The sequence below is a fragment of the Budorcas taxicolor genome, chromosome 4, assembly GCF_023091745.1.
Source record: "Budorcas taxicolor isolate Tak-1 chromosome 4, Takin1.1, whole genome shotgun sequence".
Taxonomy (NCBI): domain Eukaryota; kingdom Metazoa; phylum Chordata; class Mammalia; order Artiodactyla; family Bovidae; genus Budorcas; species Budorcas taxicolor.
The window spans coordinates 115,600,228-115,624,882 of record NC_068913.1 but is presented as its reverse complement, the minus strand read 5'-3'; the positions used below and the strand labels follow the sequence as shown (position 1 = coordinate 115,624,882).

At 57.9% G+C, this 24,655-nt stretch overlaps 1 protein-coding gene across 1 annotated transcript; it reads left to right on the top strand.

The window, feature by feature from the left end:
• The first annotated feature begins 1,072 nt into the window (after positions 1 to 1,072).
• On the top strand, positions 1,073 to 24,377 carry WDR86 (WD repeat domain 86). The gene is made up of 6 exons (XM_052639178.1): positions 1,073 to 1,235; positions 11,752 to 11,893; positions 14,838 to 15,240; positions 21,309 to 21,444; positions 23,860 to 23,963; positions 24,216 to 24,377. The coding sequence occupies exons 1-6, from the start codon at positions 1,073 to 1,075 to the stop codon at positions 24,375 to 24,377; spliced, it is 1,110 nt and encodes a 369-aa protein (XP_052495138.1).
• Positions 24,378 to 24,655: the final 278 nt, after the last annotated feature.

Here is a 24,655-nt window from a genome sequence, read left to right as displayed (position 1 = left end):
AGCGGAGCCGGCGCCGGAACTGCCTAAGGGGAACCGGCAGACCCGCGCTGCAGGGGGCTGCGGCCGGCCGGGGTTAGCCGCGCGGACGTGGGATCCCGGCCGAGACCTCGGGGACCGTCAGAGGCTGCCGATCGATCCTGGGGGCGCTGGGCACTCCTCGTCCCCTTGCAGGACTTCTTAGGATTCGGAATTCGCACGCGATTCCCCAGTTAAGGCGGACTAAGGGCGCTCTCCAAGGAGGACGGACCCCAGATCCCCCAAGAGTGCCTCTGCAGGGTCCTTAGGGTCCTCGAGGAGCCTGGAGGGAGCCAACTTGCCGCGGGCCTGAGCGAGCTCCCCGCGTGTGCGTCTCCCCAACCTCGACCCTGCAGTCCACCCTGTTCTCCTCGTTGTCCCGGCCTTTGGTCCCGGCGAGGGCGGCGAGGGCTGGAGCCCCGAGGCGCGGGCCGGGCAGCCGGGACGATCGCACGCGAGCCGCGGCGTCCCGGGAAGCAGGCGCAGGGACCGCGGGCTAAGGTCGGTCCTGAGAGATCGGGAGCGGCGGTCGGGGTGGGTGCTGCGGGAGGGCAGGCCCGAGAAGTGGGAGGGGACAGGTTGAGGGGTGGTCTCTGAGGAGGAGCCTGGCTGGACTGTATTGTTCGCCACTCGGCCGCCCGGAGCGCGCGGCGCTGGCCGAGGAGGACGCGCGGGGCGCTTCACTCCCCGGGTTCACCGGTCCCCGGCACCCCGCGCTCTCCAGCGCGCCCCGAGACAACCGTGCGCAGGTGGCTGCGGTCTCCCCCGGGGAGCGCGGGGCGGGAGGCTTTCCGCGCTGGTGGGGTTGCGGCTGCTTCGCCCGTTACGCGGACTCCCTCTGCGACGCAGCCCCTGCGAGTCAGCTGGCCGGGAGGCCTGGTGGGCGCACGGTAGCGAGGGTTCCCGGCCTCACCCGCGTCGGGTGCCTCCGCAGGAGCCGGGAGCCGAAGGCCCTGCGATGGCCTCGGGACGCAGCCGCAGGGAACCGCCGCGAAGACATCGAGGGGTCCCTCCCTAGCGGCGCGCAGCCTCCTCCGAGGGCCCCCCCACCCGCGGGATGGGGGGCGGAGGGTCTGCCCTGAGGGTCTGCGCCGACCACCGCGGGGGCATCAACTGGCTCAGCCTGAGCCCCGACGGACAGCGCCTGCTGACGGGCAGCGAGGACGGCACGGCCCGGCTCTGGAGCACCGCGGACGGCACGTGCTGCGCTCTCCTGCAAGGTAGACCCGCCCGGCCGCGTCCTCCGACCGCTCGCTCTGACCTCCTGTCCGCCTCTCGCCAGCCTCTGACCTGTCCGCAGACCCCTTCCCCCAAGTCCAGCGCGCACCCATCCTGGACCCTCGTGGAAGAGCCCCCCCGGGGGGGGGGTGAGGGTGGGCGTGCAGAGAGGCCGCGATCTCCGCCAGCGAGGCAAGGGGCGCGGCGGCGAGGGGCGCAGTGTCCGGTCAACAGCTGGGTGAAACCACTTCCATCACCGCAGTGGTGACAAACGGAAAGAAAACTGCACCTCTGTCCCTTGAGCTGAGCGTCGCCCTGCCTTCTGTCTCGCTGGCCTTGTGACCTGTGGCCGGAGGTTTCCTGTCCCGGAGCCTTTGGACACAGCAGGGGCTGGGTCGGCGGCCTGGGCACTGCGGCGGCGGAGGTGCTGTCTACACGGTGTGGTACTGAGCCCATTTGCGCAGGCGGGGAGACTGAGGCACCGAGTTAAGTAGCTGGCAGGAGGTTTACGCAGCCCCACCCCGCGGGGAGGGGCAGAGTCGAAAACCCCCTCCCTCATGCGACCCCCCCCCCCCCCACCGCCCCCGGCCCCCGGCCCTGCTCTCTCTCGATGCTTGGTCTCCTCTGCAATTTGGAAACGCCATGAAAAGGCAGGAGATACACTTCGGCATAAGTATTGCTTCATAGAAGAGCCCTGCTGATACACCCGCACCGATTTATATTTGTGTATTTACTGGAGGGGAGGTGGATGTTTTTCCCCCTCCTGGGGGCCTGTCACATGCCTGCAGCGGCAGACGGCCAGGCCCCTCCGCTCTGAGTGGCCCCTGTAGCCCCTGGCAGAGGCACCAGGCTGCCTGCCGTGCGCGCAGCTGTTTGTCACCGCGGATTTTTCCACCACAATCAGCAAATCCTGGGTGGCCTGCCCGGCGCCCCCCTCGCCCCCCACCCCGCCCCTCCTTTCCCCTCTCCCCTCTCCCGCCCCTCCCCCGCCTCCTGTAGCCACCGGGAGGAAATTAGCTTCAGGACTGGCTGCTCCTGCCCCTGCTGGTTTTAAGCGAGAGCAGTGAGGGTAACTGTTTCAAGGCTCCGGAGGGGGGCAGTTTTGTGCTGCCTGCTCTTGGGGAGGCGGTGTGGGTAGTGGGGAGTCTGCCACCACTCGCAGACAGTCACACTTGGCCAGACGTAGATCTGTTAGAAAATTTAAATCCAGTTGGTATTGTTTCCCAAGTGTGACTCTTTTATCTGGAGGGCTTTCAGAAATGCAGATTCCCACGTCTGGGTTTCACTGAGCCCTTGGGGTGGCACTCTAGAATTGGAATTTCTTTCTTTATTTTTGGTGGTGTTGGCCTTCCCAGGTGGCTCTAGTGGTAAAAAACCCACCTGCCAAGGCAGAAGACACGGATTCCATCCCTGGGTCGGGAAGATCCCCTGGAGGAGGAAATGGCACCCCACTCCAGTGTTCTTGACTGGGAAATCCCATGGACAGAGGAGCCTGGCGGGCTACAGTCAGTGGGGTCGAAGAGAGTTGGACACGACTGCAGCGACTTAGCACACACTGAAGCCGGGTCTTCCTTGCGAGCTTTTCTCAGGTTGCAGCGATCGGGGGCTACTCCCCAGTTATGGCGCTCAGGCTTCTTGCTGCCCTGGCTTCTCTTGTTGGGGAGCAGGGTTTCCAGAGTTCGGAGGCTTCAACGATGGCCCTGTGACATGTGGGATCCTCCCGGACCAGGGATCAAACCTGTGGCCCCTGCATTGACCGGTGGATTCCTTACCACCTGGGCCCCCAGGGAAGGCCCAGAACTGGCATGTCTAACACACTGCAAAGTGGCTCTGATGGTCAGCTGGCCTGGGGAGCCCCACCTAGACTCTCTGATTGGGGGCTAGTTGGGGGCCGTCCCACCCGACAGGAAAATGCTGTCAAATGAGATAACTGCTGCCAAGATCCTTTCTATCACGACTGAGTCTTCTGTTATAAAGATTTGCACTTCAGTTGTCAGGGACAGAGGGGACTTTCCTTTTCCCACAGTTGCACTCATTGGCTTGACTTGTAAGAGACTCATTTTGAGTTTGTGATGATTCTTGTGCGTCCCCCCCACCCCCGCCCCATGGAAGGCAAGGAATTGCCAGCTCCACTCCACACCATAGGATATTTTTGGATCAGCAAAGTACTAATAAGATGTCCTGAAATTTTAGTTTCTATATTTTATCAACACTCTTCTAAGTACATATTTTCTTCTGTTATTAACCCTTACAATTATGAGATGATTAGACTTGACACCAGTTTATTTATTTTATTTATGGGCTTCGAGGCGAGGCTTACGGGACCCTACTTCCCTGACCTGGGACTGAACCCATGCCCTGGGCAGCAGATGCTCGGCATCTCAACTGCTGGCTGCTGCTGCTGCTGCTAAGTCGCTTCAGTCGTGTCCGACTCTGTGCAACCCCGTGGATGGCAGCCCACCAGGCTCCCCTGTCCCTGGGATTCTCCAGGCAAGAACACGGGAGTGGGGTGCCATTTCCTTCTCCAATACATGAAAGTGAAAAGTGAAAGTGAAGTCGCTCAGTCAAGTCCGACTCTTCGAGACTCCATGGACTGCAACCTATCAGGCTCCTCTCTCCATGGGATTTTCCAGGCAAGATTGCTGGAGTGAGTTGCCATTGCCTTCTCCACTGGACCTCCGGGGAATTCCCTGTTTATTAGTGTTTTAAACTTTATTGAAGCATAGTTGGTTTACGATGTTGTGTTAATTTCTTCTGTACAGTAAATTGACTCAGCTGTGCATATATAGACTTAAATATATTCCTTCTCATTTTCTTTTCCATTATAGCTTGTCACGGAATGTTGACTGTAGCTCCCTCTGCTATTCAGCATGGCCTTGTTTAGCCGTCCTGGATACGATAGTTTGCCTCCCCGATCCCAAACTTCCACTCCGGTGCTCCTCAATCTCCTCTCCCCTTTGGGAAACACAAGTTTGTTCTCTGTGTCTGTGAGTCTGTTTTTGGTTTCCTAGATGCGCTGATTTGTGTTGCGTTTTAGATCCCACATGTAAGCGATTGCATATTGTACTTGCTTAGTCTGATCATCTCTAGGTCCATCTATGCTCCTACAAATGACATTATTTCATTCTTTTTTTAAAAAAAATTTCTTGGCCATTCCCTGTGGCATGTGGGATCTTAGCTCTCCTGAAAGAAAGTGAAAAAGTTGCTCAGTCGTGTCCGACTCTTTGCTACCCCGTGGACTTAGAATATTCCAGGCCAGAATACTGGAGTAGGTAGCCGTTCCCTTCTCCAGGGGGATCTTCCCAACCCAGGGATCGAACCCAAGTCTCCCGCATTGCAGATGGATCCTTTACCAGCCGAGCCAGCAGGGAAGCCCAGGGTAGCCCCCCTATCAGGATCGAATCCACCCCCTCTGCAGTGGAAGTGCAGAGTCTTAAGCACTGGACCTCCAGGGAAGTCCTATATTTCATTCTTTTTATGGCTGAGTAATATTCCGTTATATATATGTACCACACGTTCACCCACTTATCTGTCGATGGACACTTAGCTTGTGCCCTCTTGTCTTGGCTGCTGTGAACAGCGCTGCCCTGATGACACCAGCTTATTGATGAGGCAGACGAGAGGTGCAGATATTTACCGACATGCTGCATGTTCTAAGTGTTTTCTGCATACTCGCCTCGTTGAGGCAGGCACTGTTGTCAACATCCTCGACGTACATTGTGGTTGCAGGGCTTGTCCGGGGTCACATAGCTGGATGGGAAGGCTTCTCGCCCTTGGCCCGACTCTTGCCAGGACAAATCTGTAGGACAGCTGTGCCCTCCCAGGGCCGTGCGGCTGGTCAGCGGCAGCCTGATCCCTGGAGGTCTCCTGACTCCAGATCCAGGCTCTTTCCACTCCCATTGTGGAAGGTGCCTCATCGAGGTGGGGACCGGGCCCCGCACAGCCCTGGGCCCACCAAAGGCAGCTAAGGGACAGCCCGCTGGGGCTCCCTCCTGGGTTTGTCGGGCAGAGCAGACTGGGTTGGCAGCTTCTGCCTTGTGTTTCCTTCCACAGACAAGCTCACAGTGGCAGAAGCAACTGGGGGCCAGAGGCTGTTATGTGAATCTTGCAGGGTTTAGGGAGCCTGTGCCAGGGGGTGGGAAGAGCCAGGCAGTACCTGGTGGTGGAGGTTCGGCGGGCACACTGTCACCTGTGGGGACCCCTGGAGACTAGACTGCAAAACCAGTCCCCTGAGCTCTGCTTCCGAGAAACTATGAACCCTTGAACTGGCTTTCAAATGTAATTGGTCAGCTCGCAGTGAGAGAGAAGTCTTAATTGCCTTCTGTAAAGGGAAGAATTGTTTTTACTGTAATTCTTCCCCTTCGCCTCTTTTTCTCCTTTAGCCTTTGGGTACCTACTTCTTTGGGGCACTTCACGGGATCAGTGGGAACAACAGCGTTTCCCCCGGTGGCTGTTCCTGTCCTGGTCTGTTCTCACTTAAGTAAGGGACCCAGCCTGAGGTTCCAGCCCATGATGGCTGTTCCCCTGCAAGCTTCCTTCTAACAGCACCTTCTCACCTGATGGGGGTGGTGATTGTTTTCCATTCCCTGTAGACAAACAGCACGCTCCTATCTACTGGAAGCCTGGTGGGCGCCTGCCCGTCTAGGTGACCCCTACTTGCTACCAGGAAGCAGAAAGGACCACTGACGGTCCAGAGCCTGAGCTCTGGAGCCAGGCAGCTTGGGCCTGAATCTGGTTACATAACTTCTCGAGCCTCAGTTGCTTTATCTCTGAATTGGGGATGATAAGAATAGTTACCTAACCTCAGAGGGTCATGGTGGGCACCAAGGCAGGGAATATAGAGCTGCTGCTAAGTCGCTTCAGTCGTGTCCGACTCTGTGTGACCCCACAGACGGCAGCCCACCAGGCTCCACTGTCCCTGGGATTGTCCAGGCAAGAACGCTGGAGTGGGTTACCATTTCCTTCTCCAATGCATGAAAGTGAAAGTGAAGTCGCTCCTTGCATTTGCTGACTTACCCTTCATGCACAAAATGAGAAACAACATCCCCTGGGCCCTGAACTGTGCTGGCTCCAAAGCTCTTCCGTATTTGCTTCTCACAAGCCTGTATCATCCCATTTTGTAGATGAGGAAACTGAGGCTGGCTCCCACCATTCTGCTTCTTCCTCTGGGAACCTGACTCCCATGGGTTCCTTGTGTAAGTGGAATTTGTCTTTTTATGTTTTTATTTTATACATATTACTTTGTCTTTTGTGATGGGCGTGTTTCCCTCCACTCAGTGTCCCCAAGGCTGTGACATGGGGCAGAATGTCCCTCCTTTTGAAAGCAGAACCCTCTTCCCTCATGTGGATCTAATTCATCTTCTTTATCCATCACCCATCCTCGGACACTGGCACTGCTCCCACTGACTTTGTGAGTGATGCTGTTGTGAACCTAGGTGTGTAAATCTCTCTCCCAGGCCCTGCTTTCCATTCTTCTGGGTGTGTACCCACAAGTGGGATTGCTGAGTCATCTCATACGTGCTTTTAAAAGGGCACGTAGGCGCCCAGGGGAGATGCTCAGACAGAAACAAAATCATTCTTAGCTTTGTCCTGGTCAAGGAAGAGTTCCATAAATAAGCAGCCCTGGGTTTTCAGCATGGATGGGAAGGAAGCCCACACTGGTGACTCATTCTCCAGCTCCGTGGAGACCACTGTCCTCGGGAGGAGCGCTCTCCTGTGGGAGCGGATCAAGGAGAATGGGATGGGAGCAGACAGCAGTTTGGTTGAGGTTGCAGGACCAGAGAGGCTGGGGCTGAGGACGGGCACTGAGGTGGCAACAGAGACCAGCGCAGGGGTGGGAGCCTGGGGGGCCGTGTGGCCCACGCCGCGGTCCCCCGTGACTTTGTCAGACTCCGTCCATTCCGGCCAGAGCTTCCGTGCTCAGACAGCAGCAGGAAACCAGTGGCCTCTCCCAAATGGTCACTCACGGAGAGTCTCATGAAGGGACTTTGGAAATGTGGGCAGAGGGTAGAAACCACAGAACCTGGGTCTCATTGGGGCTGACCCTCCCCAGGCGGCCATGGCGCGGAGGGGTCTTCGTCCAGGGCGGCAGGACCCCGGTTTCCGGGCCTTGGGGGACACTTCCTGAACTGGAGGCCCCTCGTGGAGCTCTCGACTGTCTGAGCCCTGATGGCAGTGGGGGACCGGGAACAGGAAACCCCCGGAGAGGGGGGACAGGGAGTCCACGGGGGGATAAGTAGCCCACAGGGGGGATAGGGAGCCCCCTGGGGGGGACAGGGAGCCCACAGTGGGGGACAGGGAGCCCCCGAGAGGGGGACAGGGAGCCCACAGTGGGGGGATAGGGAGCCTGGGGGGACAGGGAGCCCAGGGGTGGGACAGGGAGCCCCCAGGGGTGGGGGCCGCAGAGAGCAGCTTGGACAAGGGCAGCGGGTCCCACTGCGCAGACGGAAGACTCCAGGGGCAGCAGAGCTTGTCATGCTGAGCTGAAGGCGGGTTCAGCTGGGCTGTGCCCGCCCCGGGCCCCTCTGCCCCTGCAGACCCTGGCCTCCGGCGGGATGAGCCGCTCCTGCCCATGGAGGGTTACTTCGACTCAACCCCCCAGCACGTCCAAGGGCGTGCAAGCCGGGAGGCCGGGAGGGCCAACTACCTTGGCAGGAAACCCTGAGCCTCAGCATATTCTCTTGAACAAAATAACCGCATTTTATCTGCATTCTGCAGCCCTTCGAAAATATTTATTTTTCGTTTGGCTTTCTTGCTTATTCTGCACAATTCCAACAGCTCGTGGCCGAGGCTCTGTGGCCCCCGGGGACTCGAGGGCGCCTCCCGCTTGCATCCTCGGTGACCCTGCCGGGGTGATGGGGCCCTGTTGTTGCTTGGTGGCTTCTAGTCTGTGAGTTACAGCCAGGGGCTTGCTCACAGCCCCCAGGACCCCAGTGCTGTAAGGACTCCAAGCCTGGAGGGCTCCCTTGGGTGTGAGATGGTGTCTGGTGCCGGAGAAGGGAACGTGTGCACGGAAGAGCCTTGACCGGTGCAGGGACCCCCGCCAGCCCAGCCAGGCCCCCGAGAGGGTGGAGGGTCAGCCTGGCCCAGCTTCAGAGATGAGCTTTTCCACACTGGAAAACTTCTTTTCATTGTTACCTCTTTCCTTCAAGCCTTTGTTTATACTTCTGTTGATTTGCAGTCAAGTGTCCATCGTTGTTGCAACTTCTACAAATCAGAGGAGCGGCCCCACTCTCACAGTCTTGGTCAATGAGTACAGTTCCGTTGAGCCGAGGTGCCAGCCTTGGGATTTCAGTGCTTCCCTTGGTCTGGTTGGTGGGTCCACTTGTGCTCTGCCTTCCTGCTGTCAGATGCTGCTGAGACAGGACAGAAGGAGCTTAGATTTTGGACTAAGCGCCTTAGTCTTAGTCTGGACTGGGGGTGGTGCCCTGAGGGGGACTCTCCTAGCCTTGGTGGGCTTTGGGGGACCCCTGTCTTGGTGCTGAGTACTCCCAATCCCTCCTGACGGCAGATCCAATCTCAGGGAGAGCGTGTTGACAACCCTCAAATATTATATAAACATTTTGGGGTTGGCAGAAAGCTGGGCCGCATTTTGCCAAACACATTTTACCCTCAACTTCTAAACTGATGTGCACTTTGATGGAGACAATCTCATGTTTACTTAATTCACAAACGTTGTTTTCCTAGAGGCCTGGTATTTGCTATCCAAGAAAATGTTTATTTCTTACTTTAAAAAAAAAAAAATTCTGTTTCTCAGAACCCAGGAAGTTGGGTTCTTTCAAGAGTAATTAAGCTTGAACCCCAGGCCAAAAAAAAAAAACAGTGAGAATCAGTTCGAAACTGCTCAGGAGGTTCTAAATCCTTGTCTAATTGATACCAGACATTGAGAGGAAATTTTGAAAATCTGATCAAACTCTGTAATGCCATAAATACATCCCTCACATTGTTCCCGTTTTGAGTTCGTCACTTGCCTTGTCTGTGACATAGCTCTGAGGTCTCACATTCCTTTGATTCCGTTGATTTTTCTGGTCCCTGAATTCTCCTCCAGTAGAATCAGCTTCAGTTTACTGTTGGATGTGGTTATATTTGAGATGGAAACACTTATTTTTTTTTTCTTTTAAACTTTTATTTTGTATTGGGGTATAGCCATTAAGGACTTCCCCGGTGACTCAGGCGGTAAAGAATCCGCCTGCAATGCGGGAGACCTGGGTTCGGTCCCCTGAGTCAGGAAGATCCTCTGGAGAAGGGAAGGACTACCCACTCCAGTATTCTGGCCTGGAGAAGTCCATGGACAGAGGAGCCTGGTGAGCTATAGTCCATGGGGTGGCAAAGACTCGGACAAGATTGCAGCAAGTTAGCACACAGGCGTAGCTGATAAACAATGTTGTGAAAGTTTCAGGTGAACCTCGGAGGGATTCAGCCATGTACATACAAGTTTTGTGTCCAGGGACCAAGGGTCCCCAGGGCTACATAATAAGGCTCAAGGCATAAAGGTCAACCCCACAGCCACGGTGAGAGCTGAAAGATCAGACAACTGCCCCGTGAGAGCGATGGCCAGGTGCGCTTGGCGAGACCCTGGGCTGCATGGCTCTCGCTCCGTCCCAGACCTCCACCCTCGCTCTGCCTGCTTCATCCACCTTCTCTGCCGAGCGCCTGAGTCCTGGCCCCTGGGGCCCCTCCTGCTTGGTGTGTGCCGTCTCCTTGCTGAGACACTTCCTCTTCTCTGGACAGACAATGCAGAGACCCCTCCTCACCCACCACACTCAGCGTCTGCTCTGCTGACCCTTGTCACGCACTGTCCCTGCACCTGTCATGCTTGGCCAACTGTCCCTCCTTCTGGGCTGGCTGTTCTCCTGGAAGGCAAGTTGTTGTCGTATCCAACTCCTTGCGATCCCATGGATTGCAGCACACCAGGCCTCCCCATCCTCCAGTATCCACCAGAGCTTGCTCAAACTCATGTCCATCGAGTCGGTGATGCCATCCAACCGTCTCATCTTCTGTCTCCTTCTCCTCCCACCTTCAATCTTTCCCAGCATCAGGGTCTTTTCCAGTGAGTCAGTTCTTTGCATCAGGTGGCCGAAGTATTGGAGTTTCAGCTTCAGCATCAGTCCTTCTAATGACTATTCAGGACTGATTTCCTTTAGGATGGACTGGTTGGATCTTCTTGCAGTCTGAGGGACTCTCAAGTGTCTTCTCCAACACCACAGTTCAAAAGCATCAATTCAATGCTCAGCTTTCTTTGTGGTCCAACTCTCACATCCATACAGACCACTGGAAAAACCACAGCTTTGACTGTATGGACCTTTGTTGGCAAAGTCTTTGCAGGGGACGTGTCTTACTTATCCCTGTATCTGTACGGGTTTCCTGCCGGTGCCGTGACTGATGCTCACACTGGGTTTCCTTGAAACAAGTTTATTATGGCACAAGTCTGGAGGCCCAAAATCAGTGTCACTGGGACAAAGTCCAGGTTTCCTGTGAAACCTGCAGGGAAGACCACGGTTGCCTTTCCAGCTTCTGGCGGCTGCTGCATCCCTGACTGTAGCCTCATCGCTCCAGTCTTCAGGGCCAGCAGCCGCACGTCTCTGCTCCTTCTTCAGCATGCCTTCTCTGTGTCCTGAGCCCTCCCTCTGCCTTCTTCTGAGGATGCGTGTGAAGGCATGTAGAGCCCATCCTGATATCCAGGGTCATCTCCCCATCTCAAGGTCCTCCTTAATGAGTTGCATCTGTAAATGTGTCGTTTTCCAAGAAAGGTAACATTTCTAGGATCCAGCAATTAGGAACCAGCTTTCTTTGGGGCCAGTGTTCTGCCTGCCAGGGTCTCTCCCCAAACGTAAGGACAGCTCACAGCTAGCGTGTACACACCCTGCGTAGTGGCCCCGTGACTCAGGCAGCGGCACTCTCCCCATTTCAGGTGAGAAAATCGAGGTACAGAGAGGGAAATAACTTGCCCACAGGCAGCCAGTAGCAGCACCAGGCTGCTTTCCTGGGCATTCTGGTTCCAAAGACCATGCCGCTGGCCTCTGTTCTTCCTGCCTCTGTAACATGGGGCTCGTTGAATGACTGAGTAAATACAAGGAGCTGAAAAGTTTGAAGAAAAGGAGGGACTTCCCTTGTGGTCCAGTGGCTAAGACTCTGCACTCCCAGTTTAGGAGGCCCAGGGTTCCATCGCTGGTCAGGGAACAAGATCCCACGTGCTGCAGCTAAGACCCGGCACAGCCAAGCAAATAAGCAAATAAATATTTTCTTTTAAAAAGACTAAAAGAAGATGGTTAAGAAGGAGGAGGGAAGGAGTGGAGGGAGGAAGGATTCCGGGGCAGGCTGAGTGCTCCCTGAATTGCTTCTGGCTCCCCACGATTCCTGAGAGTCTCTCAGAGTTACAGCTCTGTTTTGAAGCGCTGGTCCCTTCTGGGTTCAGCCCAAACTGCCTGCAAGCTGCTTTCTTCCCTTCCTCCGTGTCTCAAACACGCTCAGGGAGCAGGCCTGCCCCGCAGCGCTCACATGTCCTCCCCTCGTCTGCAGGACACGAGAGTTACGTGACCTTCTGCCAGCTGGAGGACGAGGCCGCCTTCACCTGCAGCGCTGACTGCACCATCAGGAAGTGGGATGTGCTGACTGGGCAGTGTCTGCAGGTGTTCCGGGGACACACGTCCATCGTGAACAGGTCAGTGGGGCCGGGGGCGCTGAGGACTGGAGACTGAGATGTAGGCTGTGGGGCCCCTGCCCTGGAGGAGCTTAGCTTCTTTGGGGAGCACGTGTGGACATGTGGGGAGGTGGCCAGGAGCACAGGGCTATAGAAGCGCCAGGACAGAAGTGTCCCCGGGTGTGACAAGTGCCAACTGCCCAGGGCTGCAGGTGTGTGTGTGTGTTGGGGGTCGGGGGGGCAGGTTGGGAGGCGGAGGTGCGGACAGGGAGGCATTGCCAACCCTTAGACTAGTGCCTGGACGTCCTTGCTGGCCCCGCGCACAACCGCTCCCAGCTGTGTGCAGGGAAAGGCCTTGGAGGCTACAGCTCCTACCGATGGGAGCAGATTCCAGAGGAAACGGCTTAATTGGTGCCTGATGCTGGACTGGGAGCTTGGAGGAGGAACAGAATGGGGCTTGTTCTGCAGAGGGAGTCGAGGGTGTTTTTCAACCTCTCCTTTCCCTGTTGCTGTTGAAAATATCCCAGCCATTCCTTTTCACAGAGGTTTGAGTTTTTCCAAAAATGTATCGAGTTTGGGTCTGAGCTGAGCCATGGAAATTCCTTGCTGATCAGATCGGCTGGACAGTATTTCTGTAACTTGAGGCCGTCTCAAACCCTGCCCCCCCCCCCCCCGCCCCTGAGGGACTGCCTGGTAGTAGCTGGACTCTGGGCACCTGCCCTTGGGCCCTCCTGACCTCAGGGGCACCTCTCTGGGGAGTTAACTAGGCGAAGAACGTGCAACCAGGCGCTGTGGGGGCCGTGGTTGCAGGGGACGGGGAGCAAAGGCTGTTTTCAGCCAGTGTGGGCTTTGCGGAGCCTGGGGCTGGGTGGGACCCGTCTGGCCGGCTGGTCCTGCACACAGCGGGTGGAAATGGTGGGCCGGCCTGGTCATTAACAGCACCCGACGGATGGGTGCTCCCAGAGGGCAGGAGAAAGGCTGAAGTGTCTCACTGACTCAGGATGGTGCTGAGAGAAGGACCCCAGTGGCGACCCCGGGAGAGCTCCAGCCCCTGCCTCCTGCAGCTGAGCTCTGATTCCCCTCCCCCAAGCCACCATCCCCCTTAGCCAGAGCAGGTGGGGACCAGGGACCTGGGAGGCCAGGCCTGGCCAGGCAGGGGTGGAGGAGGGCTGGGATGAGGACTTGAGTCTCAGCTACTGCTGGCCTCTACCCAGCATGCTGTCCCACTTATTTATTTAAATATATATATATATATTTGTTTTGAACCTTGAGGAATCTTCATTCCCTAACCAGGGATCAAACCCAGGCTCTCGGCAGTGAGTGTTCAGAGTCCTGACCACTGGGCTGCCAGGAAATTAATTCCCAGTAGTGGTCTATCTCGAGAAAGAAGTCTGTGACTGAGGAAGAGTGTGGGCCTGGGGGCGACTCCTCTTGTGAGGCTGGGTGCTGCTGGAAGGGCAGGTGGAGAGGGTCTCATCTCAGGTGACTATATCCAACCGCTCCTCAGAAATGAAAGTGAAAGCCACTCAGTGTCTGACTCTTTGCAACCCCCTGGACTATTCAGTCCATGGAATTCTCCAGGCCAGAATACTGGAGTGGGCAGCCTTTCCCTTCTCCAGGGGATCTTCCCGACCCAGGGATGGGACCCAGGTCTCCTGCATTTGCAGGTGACTCCTGAGAAGTAAATCTGCACAGAAATTATGCTCTGCTGAGCACACATGTCCACAGGCAAGTACACGTATGCACTCAAGCACAGACGCACACCCCCCAGGGCCTCCTTTTGAGCAGCTGGCTGTTCTGAACATCTCCGGGTGCGTATTTGCATGGTTACATAGCTGTGCTCCCAAACGTCCGGTGTCCATGGGTGAGGACGTGGCCTTTGCTTCTCAGAGCAGGGCCAGGTGTGTGAGCTTCTGGGGACACCGGTCCGGCCCAGCGTCCCTGCCGTCACAGGCCACGCAGATGTGACTCGGGCCCCTGGGACGTCACCCAGGGTGCCAGGTCATCACTTGCCTTTAGAAGCACCCACGCGGTGAAAACCCCACCTCCCGGCATTAGGGAAGACTCCGGCGCCTATTGAGAGTGTGCAGGCTGCTTCCTTAAAGACTTGTGGGCGGAAGGACCATCCTGGGTGAGAGGTGGGCGGAGGGTCCACTCTGCTCTGTGTCTGTCTCTCCTCCTGCCGGTGCTTGGCTCACAGGTGAGACCTTTTTACGGTTTTAATATTTACATTTTTTTGGCAGCACCACACAGCATGCAGGATCTCAGTTCCCTGACCGGGGATGGAACCCGTGCTCCCTGCAGTGGAAGCTCGGGGTCCTAACACAGGGCTGCCAGGGAAGTCCCCAGGCGAGACCTTTTGAAAGAGGGGGCGTGAGATGATTAGCCTGCATACCTGATAGACAGGAGGCCCCCACTCGCTGCAACTAGAGAAAAGCCCACAGCAACAAAGACTCAGCACAGCCAACACATAAATAAACTTCAGAAAAAAGAGGGGTCACAAGGTTTTACTCTGTGGTGGGGGTCCTGACCCCTCTGTCCCCACATATATGACACACCCCATTCCAGCTTCAGGCAGCTGCTTTTGGGGGTGAGTGTGTAAATTAGGGTCTGCTCTCATGCCCTGTGAAGTTACACACGGAGTTCTAGTGTATTTTCTGCGGAGAAATGCTTAGTGTACATCAGAACGGGAGTAAGAATCAGGAATATTTACTGCTTGGGAGGCTCTGCTCCCCCATGGCCTCCCCTGGCCGCCTCATTGTCCCTTGTAAAGGGGGTTCGAGATTTCCTTGGCCTTGAGATTTTTCTCCGACTCATGTCTCCCAATCGCTGAGAGCATTTCTGGTTTCTCATCCATCTCCTGGGCTCATTGAACATGTCAGTCACCAGTCACAGGGGACCTTGTGCCGGCCTGTCAGGCAGCCCTTTGCTGCCTGACCCCTGACCCTTCCCGTCTCACCACCAGGATCCTGGTCGCTGACAACCAGCTCTTCAGCAGCTCCTACGACCGGACGGCCCGCGCCTGGAGTGTGGACAGGGGGCAGGTGGCCCGGGAGTTCCGGGGTCACCGCAACTGTGTGCTGACCTTGGCCTACGCCGGGGCCCCCTGGGTGGAGGAGGCGGTGGCTGGGGGCCTCCTGGTGACAGGCAGCACAGACAGCACGGCCAAGGTGTGGCAGGTGGCCAGCGGCTGCTGCCACCAGACGCTGCGGGGCCACACAGGCGCCGTGCTCTGCCTGGTGCTGGACGCACCGGGCCGCACAGCCTTCACGGGCAGCACGGATGCCACCGTCCGCGCCTGGGACATCCTGAGCGGCCAGCAGCTGCGCGTGTTCCGGGAGCACCAGGGCTCCGTCATCTGTCTGGAGGTGAGACCTGCCTGACTGCTGGGGGCCCCCGGCACCTTCCCCGGGTCGTGCTCCGAGCGGCAGCCCACCCTGTGTCGCAGTCAGCTCGGGCTGCGTAACGAAGTAACCGCAGAGGCGGCAGCTGGAACAACAGAGACTGGTCGGCTCGCCGCTCTGGAGGCTGGAAGTCCAAGAGCAGGGCGTGGGCAGGGTCGGTTCCTCCTGAGGCGCTCTCCTCTGCTTGTAGATGGCCCTTCTGCATCCTCACGTGTCTTCCCTCTGCATGCACGCTTCCTCTCGTAACGACACTCATCACACTGGATGGCGTTCCACCCTGGTGCCCTCGTTTTAGCTTAATTACCTCTTTTAAAGTTGTTGTTGTTCAGTTGCTCAGTCGTGTCCGACTCTTTGCCACCCCGTGGACTGCAGCACGCCAGGCTTCCCGGTCCCTCACCATCTCCCAGAGCTGGCTGAAACTCATGTCCATTGAGCCTGTGATGCCATCCAACCATCTCACCCTCTGTCGTCCCCTTCTACCTCCTGCCTTCAGTCTTTCCCAGCATCAGGGTCTTTTCCAGTGAGATGGCTCTTCGCATCAGGTGGCCAAAGTACTGGAGTTTCAGCATCAGTCCTTCCAATAAATGTTCAGGGTACTTTTTTATTCTTACATCTATCTTGCCCATGCCCCATGATGTGTGGGATTCTAGTTCCCCAATCAAGAGATCAAACTTGCGTCCCCTGCCATGGAAGCGTGGAGCCCCAACCACTGGACCACCAGCAGCTCCTAATTGCTTCTTTAAAGACCTGTTTGCAAATACGTCACATTCATAGGAATAGGGTGAGGGCTGTCGTTCACACGTGAATTTTGTTTCCTTCCTTGTGAGATGAGGATCAGGTCTACCCACAAACTGTGGTCTCTGCATGCCTGCTGTCACTTCGGTGCTGTCCAACTCTGCGACCCCATGGACTGTAGCCCACCAGGCTCCCCTATCCATGGGATTCTCCAGGCAAGAATACTGGAGGGGGTTGCCATGCCCTCCTCCAGGGGATCTTCCTGGCCTGGGGCTTGAACTTGCGTCTGCCTGCGTCTCCTGCACTGCAGGTGTATTCTTAACCCACTGAGGCACCTGGGAAGCCCAACTGTGGTCCATATTTCCTAAATCCAGAAGTTCCCAAAAGAAATGAAGTTTTTTCCTTAGCCTTGGCATCAAAACTCACTTGGCGGCAAAGCCTGGCCTGAACAGACATGGGACTGGGGGTAGGTCAGCTCATCCCACTTCCTGGGAATACCCGCATATACTTCGCTGTGGAAACACGCATGTGTTCCTCAAGTCCAAAAGCTCCTGAAACACCTCGGGCCCCGCGGTCTGGATCAGGGATCCTGGACCCGGAGCTGTGCCTTCCCTCGGCGGTCGTGAGGGTTTCCTGAGTCGACAGAGACACGGTGCCTGCCGTGGAGCCTGTTCTTGACACCTGTCAGCCCATGATACTTGCTCTGAAGCCTCTAGGGATGCGCTGGCCACTCTCAGTGAGCATATCTGCTGGATGAGGTCCCTCCCTCTGTTGAAATATCAGGGTCTGGGTGTTCCTGGTCCCGGTTGCAGCCAAGGCCTCTTCCCTTCTCCAGGCCGGTTCCCGCACACGAGACGAGCAGGTTGGGGTTCAGGGCTTGCTGACACTGAGGCTCTAGGAGCCAACCAGGGCAGCGATGGGGGTGTGTCCGAGGTGTCAGGAAGCAGCATGAGGCCGTCCCCTGGAGAGCAGCGCCAGGAGGCCCGATTTTGGGTTCTGGGGGTGAAGGGCAGCCCTGGAACCCCAGGACCAGTGGAGTAGAGGAGGTCTCCACTCTGCTTGGACAGAATGACCTCTGACCCTGGTGAACCCCAGAGTGGCCATGTGTCTTTGGTTGTATTAATACAAATGGTGTCTTTCTAACTCAAACCCTGCTTGAGGAAGACTGGTGATGGCGTGGGTGCTGAGCTGAGAGTTGGCTGCCTGGTATCTTTTTTTAATTAAAAAAATTTTTTTTTATTGGAGTCTAGCCCCCTGGGGGGCTGCCCTGTGTACACTGTGCCTGGTCAGGCCCTTCTGAGCTTGGAGATGAACTGGTGGGCCGCTTTTTCAGAGGCTAGGAGAACAGATGAACCTGCCCCTGAGCCATGGGCCTGCATGGATGTGGTATCCACTGTGGCATCCTCCACCTGCAGCCCACTCGGCGGAACATTCTGGGAGCAGAGGCGGGGCCCGAGAAATCGGCCAAGCCCCGCGGGGCCTCTGCCTTTCTCCTTCACTAGGGGACGTGTATCCAGGGTCAAGCGAGCCGGCCCCAGAGAGTTCCAGAAGCCAGGTCGGGGTGGAGCCAGGTGTGCATGGGCCTCCTGTGGAGAATGTGGGCCAGAGCAGAGGCCAGGGCTCACTTCCAGGTAGCAAATTCAAGGTCAAGCCTGCCAACCACCAAGGGGGACTGCTCCCTTACCCCCGCTCTTCCCAGAAGCTCCCAGGGTCTGGGCTCAGGTGGGTGGTCCTTGTGAAGAAAGAGAAAGTGGAGAGTCTTTCCTGTCCTTCATATGTTATGCTTTTTAAATTTTTCGTTGTGAAACATTTAAACCATGAAGCGTAGCAGACGCTAAGACAGACTCTGTGTGGCCGCCTCTTGAAATGAGATATTAACACTCTGTCATGCTTAGTTGATATCTTTTTGAAATACTTTATTCTTTTTATATTTAACTTTTTAAAATGTAATACACACAAAAGTGTACAAAATGGATTACACTACTTCATGTCTTTTTAAAGAAATATTTCAAGGACAGCCAGACAAGGACAGGAAAGGTGCCATTAGGTGTGGGGCAGTCCGAGGGTGGTGGGGTGCCTGCCTGACCACCCGTGCCATTGTTGGGGGCGCTCCGTTCTTTTTCTGCAAAAGCCCCTGGGTAGGGGGGTGTTTGGGGGCAGAGGTTGCTATTGCCTTTTAGGTGTACATTCCAGCTCCTAGGTTCCACCAGGCTGCCGACATGATTGAATTGATCCTCACGATGGAGGTTAATTTTTCTCATTTGGTACACAAAGAGATGGAAGCTCAGCACAGGTTAAGCAACTTGCCCAGGGTCTCCCAGCTGGTAAGGGTAGAGGCAGGATTTGAACCCAGGGCTGAACGTGTAACCTGGGCTTCTAACAAGCAGCTTTTCAGGGCGTGTCAGGGTCACACGATACTCTGCACCTGGCCCTGCGCGCCGCCTGGCCCTGGGGATTCTCTCCTGCTGCTCCGGTACAAGGCCTGTCATGAGCCAAGGCGAGGGTGAGGCCTGCCCCCGACGCAGGGCCATGGGCGCGGACCCCTGGGCTTGCGGGCCTCGAGCTGCCCTCTGGGCGATCACCCTGCAGGGAGACAGCCCCAGGTCCTGTCCCTCGGAGCCGCCTTGGCTGCTGGGAGTCTCACGAGACCGGCCCTTGGGACTCACCCTGTCAGGTCCCTCCTGCTGTCTCCATCTGCCTGGAGCCGCCCTGGGCTCCCCTGCTGCCCCCCGGGGGTCCTTTCAGGAAACCAGCCCAGGCAAGCCGTGAGGCGTCTGCCAGCTTGTCAGCCTCTGGGCTCGGGGTTTGTGCTTTGAAAGTGTGCTGCTTGGTGGTTTCTTTCTTTTTTCCTTCTGTAATTAATCATGTGTGTATTTTCAGCTGGGTCTTCGATGCTCTCACTGCGGGGAGCAGGGGCTACTCTTGGTTGTGGTGCATGGGCCTCATCGCGAAGGCTTCTCTTGGGGCAGGGCACAGGCTCTAGGGCAAGAGGGCTCAGAAGTTGTTGCTTATGTCTTAGTTAGAGGAGAAGGGGAAGACAGGATGAGATGGTTGGATGGCATCACCGACTCAATGGACATGGGTTTGGGTGAACTCCAGGAGTTGGTGATGGACAGGGAGGCCTGGCGTGCGGCAGTCCACGGGGTCACAAAGAGTCGGACACGACAGAGCGACTGAGCTGGACTGATGGGCTTAGTTGCTCCATGGCAAGTGGAAGCTTCCCAGACCAGGGATCAAATCCGCGTGCCCTGCATTGGCAGGCGGACGCCCATGCACTGCGCCACCAGGGAAGCCCCTGCTTGCTGGCTCTGGGGCGCATGCGCCAGGCCCTGCAGCATCAGGACCCCTGCTTTGAGCAAGAGGCGTCTTCCCTTTGCCGCAGCTGCTGTGGACCCTCCGTGCCTCCTTTGTGGACCAGAGGGGGCAGAGATGTGGAGGCCGTGGGGCCCAGACCCACCACTGGGGTCTCCACCTCACATGCTCCCCTTGAGAGGTCTGGGAGTCCTAGTGGGCAGTCTGGAGAGTATGGTCACTGGCGGTCCGGGCTGCCTCTGGGAGGGAGATGGGGGGGGACAGTCAGGAAACACGGGGGCCAGTGGCGATCAGCTGGGGGGCAGGAGGCAGACGGTGCTGGGCAGCTCAAGGAGGGGCCCTGGAGGGCGGCTCTCCCATAAAGAATGAGGGGGATCCACTTGGGGGCACCTCCCGGGCAGACAGGACTTGTAAAGGGGAAAGACGATGTGTGTCCAGGGTCCTCTAGGGACAGTGGGGACATAGGAGCCTGGGGAAGCTGGCCACATCCCAGACTCCATGTACAGGGCCTGAAAGGCCGAGAGCAGGTGGGGGCGCCAAGCAGGAGCCCTGCCGCCATCAACAGTGGCACAGACGGAGGGAGGACTCAGGTGAGGTTCTGGATCCTGCTAGAGCGCTCGGGCAGGCCTATGTCATCTTGGCCCTGTCCTGGGGGAGTGGACGCCAGTAAGAGAAGCCAGAGGCCAGGCTCCGTTGGCTGGGCTGGTCATAACCCCAGTAGGACTGCAGGGCAGGGCCTGGGAGGCACAGGCCCGGCTGGTCGCCCACTTAGTCCACGGGAAACCCCCGAAGCCTCTGTCTTAGCGATTTGCCCAAGGCCAAGTCTGAACTGTGCGGTGGCTGGGGTGGGAAGAGGAGGTGGGCCAGAGTCCTATCCTCCGGGATTTAAACTAGGAGATAATAAGGGGCCACTGAGTCAGGAGTGGGCGGTGGCAATGTCAGGAGCGTGCGCTCCGCCCACCACCCGTTGCCCCCGGAGAAGGGCCTCCTTTTCCCTAAGCCCCAAGGGGTTCCAGGCCCCAGCAGTGCAGTCCCTGGCTCTCTCCGGGGCTTGTCGCCTGCCCCCCGTCCTCCTGGGCTCTGCCAAGTGGAGGAGACCTGGTGCCATAGCCAGCTAGTGGCAGCTGGGGACCCACCTGCTGGCACCTCCTCACGCCCCCCTGCCCTTGTCTCCCCGGGCCATTCCTCACCTCCTGCAGGGTTGTGAGTGCCAGGGGTGTGAGTGCCACTCCAGCGGGGCGAGGGAGGCATGCGGGAACCGGGAAGCCTGTCTCCAAAGGCGGCCCCTGGGTGTCCAGCTCTGGTCCCAGCAGAGGGCTACCTCACATGCCACGGCCAGTCAGGTTATTTCTAGACCTTTCTCCTGCGTGCCCTCCCTGGAGTGGAAGTCCAGCGTGAACGCCCTCCCCTGGGAGCCTTTTTCTCAGCTGGGATGATACCGGGACCTGCAGTAGCTACAGGTGGATTCCCATGACCTTCCCCGGGGCCCAGGCTGTTCCTCAGTAGGAAATGGCTGACGAGAAACCCCTGGTGGTAATGGCAGCAGCGGCAGCCGGCATTTCCTGGCCCCTGCAGTTAGGGTGCTGAGCGCTGTGTAGTTGGGTCTGAGCCCCACGAGGAAGGGGCTGGCGGGGTCCTCACTGTGGGTGAAGCAACTGAGAGTAGAGTCAGTGACTTGGCAAAGGGCCAAAGGCCAGTGAGACTCTGCAGCCAGGTCTGTCTGATGCCTGCAAGCCTGCCTGACCCCCACTGCCCTGCAGAGCAGGTGGGGGGTGGGCAGCATGACCTCGGGCACCAGAGTGGGCGACCGGGTGGGACCCCCGGGCAGGACCCCTGGGGAAGGGGCATTTCTGGCTCGCCCACAGTTTCTCCACTAAGACCTGCACGTGCCCCTCCCCGCTTACACAGAGAGGTTTGGAGGGGCTTCTGAGCCAGCCCGCTGTGTCTGGTGCCAACCCTCCCCCCCGCACCCCCCTCCCTCGCAGCTGGTAAACCGGCACGTGTACTCGGGCAGCGCCGACAGGACGGTCAAGTGCTGGCTGGCAGACACCGGCGAGCGCGTGCGCACGTTCACGGCCCACAGACACAGTGTGAGCGCCCTCAAGTACCACGCGGGCACCTGTAAGTGACCCCACGCTCCCCAGAGCCCCGGCCTGCCTGTCCCGTCACGCCTCACCCCCCAGCACGTCCGCTCTCAGCCAGGCCTCTCTGCTTCCGCTGACTCCACTCTGCCCTCCTTGAGCCTCAGCTGCAGCTTAGTTTGGGTGGCGGCCAGGAATGGCAGTCGTGCCTCCTTCATGCATGTGTTTGTTCCTCCAGCCAAACAAGTTCCAAATAAGGGTGTGGGGGCCTCTCCCCACCTTTACCCACTACGATGTACAGCGACCTGCATGTTCAGAGAACCTCAGGTTAAGAGCGGTCTCAAGGGCACATTCTGATTCTTGAGTGAGACAGTGACACTGCTTAACTCCAGCCAGACTTGAGGGGCCCGTGGGTTTAGCTTCACTTGACATTAGGTTTGACTACAGATAAGAGAAAATCCAGATAACAGGGAATTTAAATGAGATAGTGGTTTATTCTTCTCTCAGGTAGAAGAATTTTAGAGTCTGGTGATCTAGGCTGACATGGATGGCTTCACAAAGATGTTAGACACCCAGTTTCCTTTCTTGACTTTGCTTCATCATCCTTAGTATACATATCATCTATCTTTAAGGGGGGACTTCGTGGTTCAAGAGAGCTGCTGGTGTGCCAGCCATCATGTTTTAGGCAAGCGGGAAGAAGAGGAGGAAAGGGCAAAATGTCTTCTAGATGAGTAGACCCCTTTAAAGATCTTTTCTGGAAATTCCACCCAGAGACTTCGGCATACATCTCTCTGACTACTGCCTATAAAAGAGACGGAATAATAAAACCTCTTACTGGGGATACTGCTGCCAGGACTAATCAGAGTTATTTTGGAAGGAAAGAAGGGTAGAGTGGCTTACTGGGGAGTCAGCAAGCACTCTGTCCCGCAGATCTCAAACTCTCACATCTGGGCTTTCCTGGCTCTCTCCAAGTGGCTTGCCGTGTTTACAGCCCAGACACACCCAGAAGACAGGCATTGTGCTGGGAAACCAACACGCACAACCTGACCACTCCTAGATGGGAGTGGGGCCCCATGTTCCTCAGACTGGGCTGGAGGAGGAGCCACAGAGGAAAATTCAAGCGGACTTCACAGCACAGGTGTTAGATGAGGATAGAACAGATTTCCAAAAATAGTGCCCAAGATGCCCTCAGGACTTAGGTGTCTGATGCACAAAGATGAACCCCCACCGCCTCCCGTTTTCTGTGTCCAAGGGTCTAAGTGTGATTCTGGCTCTGCTCCTGCCAGGGTCTCTAATTTACAGAGAAGAACGTTGCCCAGAGCGCCTCCCTGTGGCAGCAGCTGGAATGAAACCTGCGGCTGTAGCAGATCCCATAGACCCTACTTGCTTGCTGCCGGCTGTTAAGGAACTTAGCCGTTGGTCTTTCCCACAGGCTGCAGGATAATCAGACCAAATTCCAGACCCTCTTCCCACACTCAGGATGCCCAGCAACACTGGTGGAAGGGGCGGCGGGAAAGGAACTGAAAAGGCTGGCAAACAAATCTTCCCTTTCAGGCCCACATTCATTAGCTTTAGCAGAAAACCTGGGAACGGGCAGGTGACACAGGAAACGGGAAGGAATAGACAGTCCAAGAACAGGGAGCCCCCCGAGGGTGCTTCCTGCGGCTCACTCAGGCCGCTGGGGGCTGTAGCAGATGGTCTGGGTACCACACTCAGGGGCACTTCCTGCTGCAGCACTGAGGTCCTCTGGCCGAGGACGACTAGGAGTTGATGGAAAAGGAGCCCAGCGCCCTTGTCCCCGGGTGGGACAGCTCAGACGGCCCTTCTCTCAAGTACCCCAGCAGTCACCTACCTGCTCACTAACACACCTGCATAGGGAGCCCCTGTTTCTCTCCCCACTTCTTGGAATGCCCTGCCAGTTTGCATTCAAATCCTAGTGTCAAGGTCAGCTGCCGGGAGAACCCAGGCTAAGGTAGTAAGTGGACAAGGGAGTTCCTCTGGCCAGTGCTCTCAGTGGGATCCCTGACCGTCAGCAGCATCACTTGACTGGAGGGTTCTCAGGCCCCACCGCAGATCTCCTTAAATCAGAAACTCAAGTGGGCCCAGCCATTTCTGTCTCAACAGGACAGGGCAGACGGACCCGAAGCCCAAGGGCGGTGGGGCCGCCGCAGCCCTGCAGAGCTGGCTGCGGCCCACGTGGGGCGCCTCGGAACCCCGGCTCCCCATGCTGACCTTGAGGGAACCGTACTAAAGACAGTGAAGGTGCCACCTCCTTCCTTTCAAGGGGCTTGGGTTGTTTGCCATTTGCCATTACGACATCCCCGGGAGGCGAGCGGATGGGCCAGGAGAGGGTCTCCGTCACTCTCCGTCCCCCCGCCCGTCCACGCCGCCACCCCCGCCCCGCGGAGCCCCGAGGGGACGAGGGCGCGAGGCCAGCGGCGCCGTGTGTCCACAGTGTTCACGGGCAGCGGGGACGCCCGCGCGCGCGCCTTCGACGCCCAGTCCGGAGCGCTGCGGAGGGTGTTCCGCGGCCACGCCTTCGTCATCAACTGCATCCAGGTAGGCGCTCCGCCCTCCCCCGGGCCCGCGGCTGGTTGGCAATGGTTGGTGGCGCGCCCGCGGAAGGGAAGGGCTGAGGGCCCCCCACCCCACCCTCCCGGGCAGCCGCGCGCGCCCGCGGGCAGGGCCTCCCCGGCCGAGGCCGCCCAGGGCTGCGCGGGCCGCGTCCAGCCGAGCCCGGAGCCGCGGGGGGAGCCGGGTGGCGGCGGCGGGGCTTCCCCGCGGCCGGCCGCCCACGCCCCGCGCCCGCAGGTGCACGGCCAGGTGCTCTACACCGCCTCGCACGACGGCGCGCTGCGCCTCTGGGACGTTCGCGGCCTCCCGCCGCCGCGCGCCGCCGCCCCCAAGCGCAGCCTCTCGCGACTCTTCAGCAACAAGGTGGGCTGCGCCGCCGCGCCCCTCCCGCCGGCCTGAGACGCCCCGACGGCGCGCCCCGACCCCCGGACCGCGAGGGCAGACTGGCGCGGCGCGTGGTGCTTCGCCCCCGCGCCGGCGGCCTTCCGAAGCCGTCGCCGGGCCGCCCGACCGCGTCCCCCGCCCGCCCCTCCATCCGTCCCTCCCTGGACCCTCCCGCGACTCTCAGGGTCTCCAGCCGCCCGGGCTCCGGGCGCCCGAGGTCCCCGGAAGCCAAGTCTTTTCCTGCTGAGCCTGACGGACGCTTCAAAAAAGGCACGGACTGGGGTTTTCCCCTG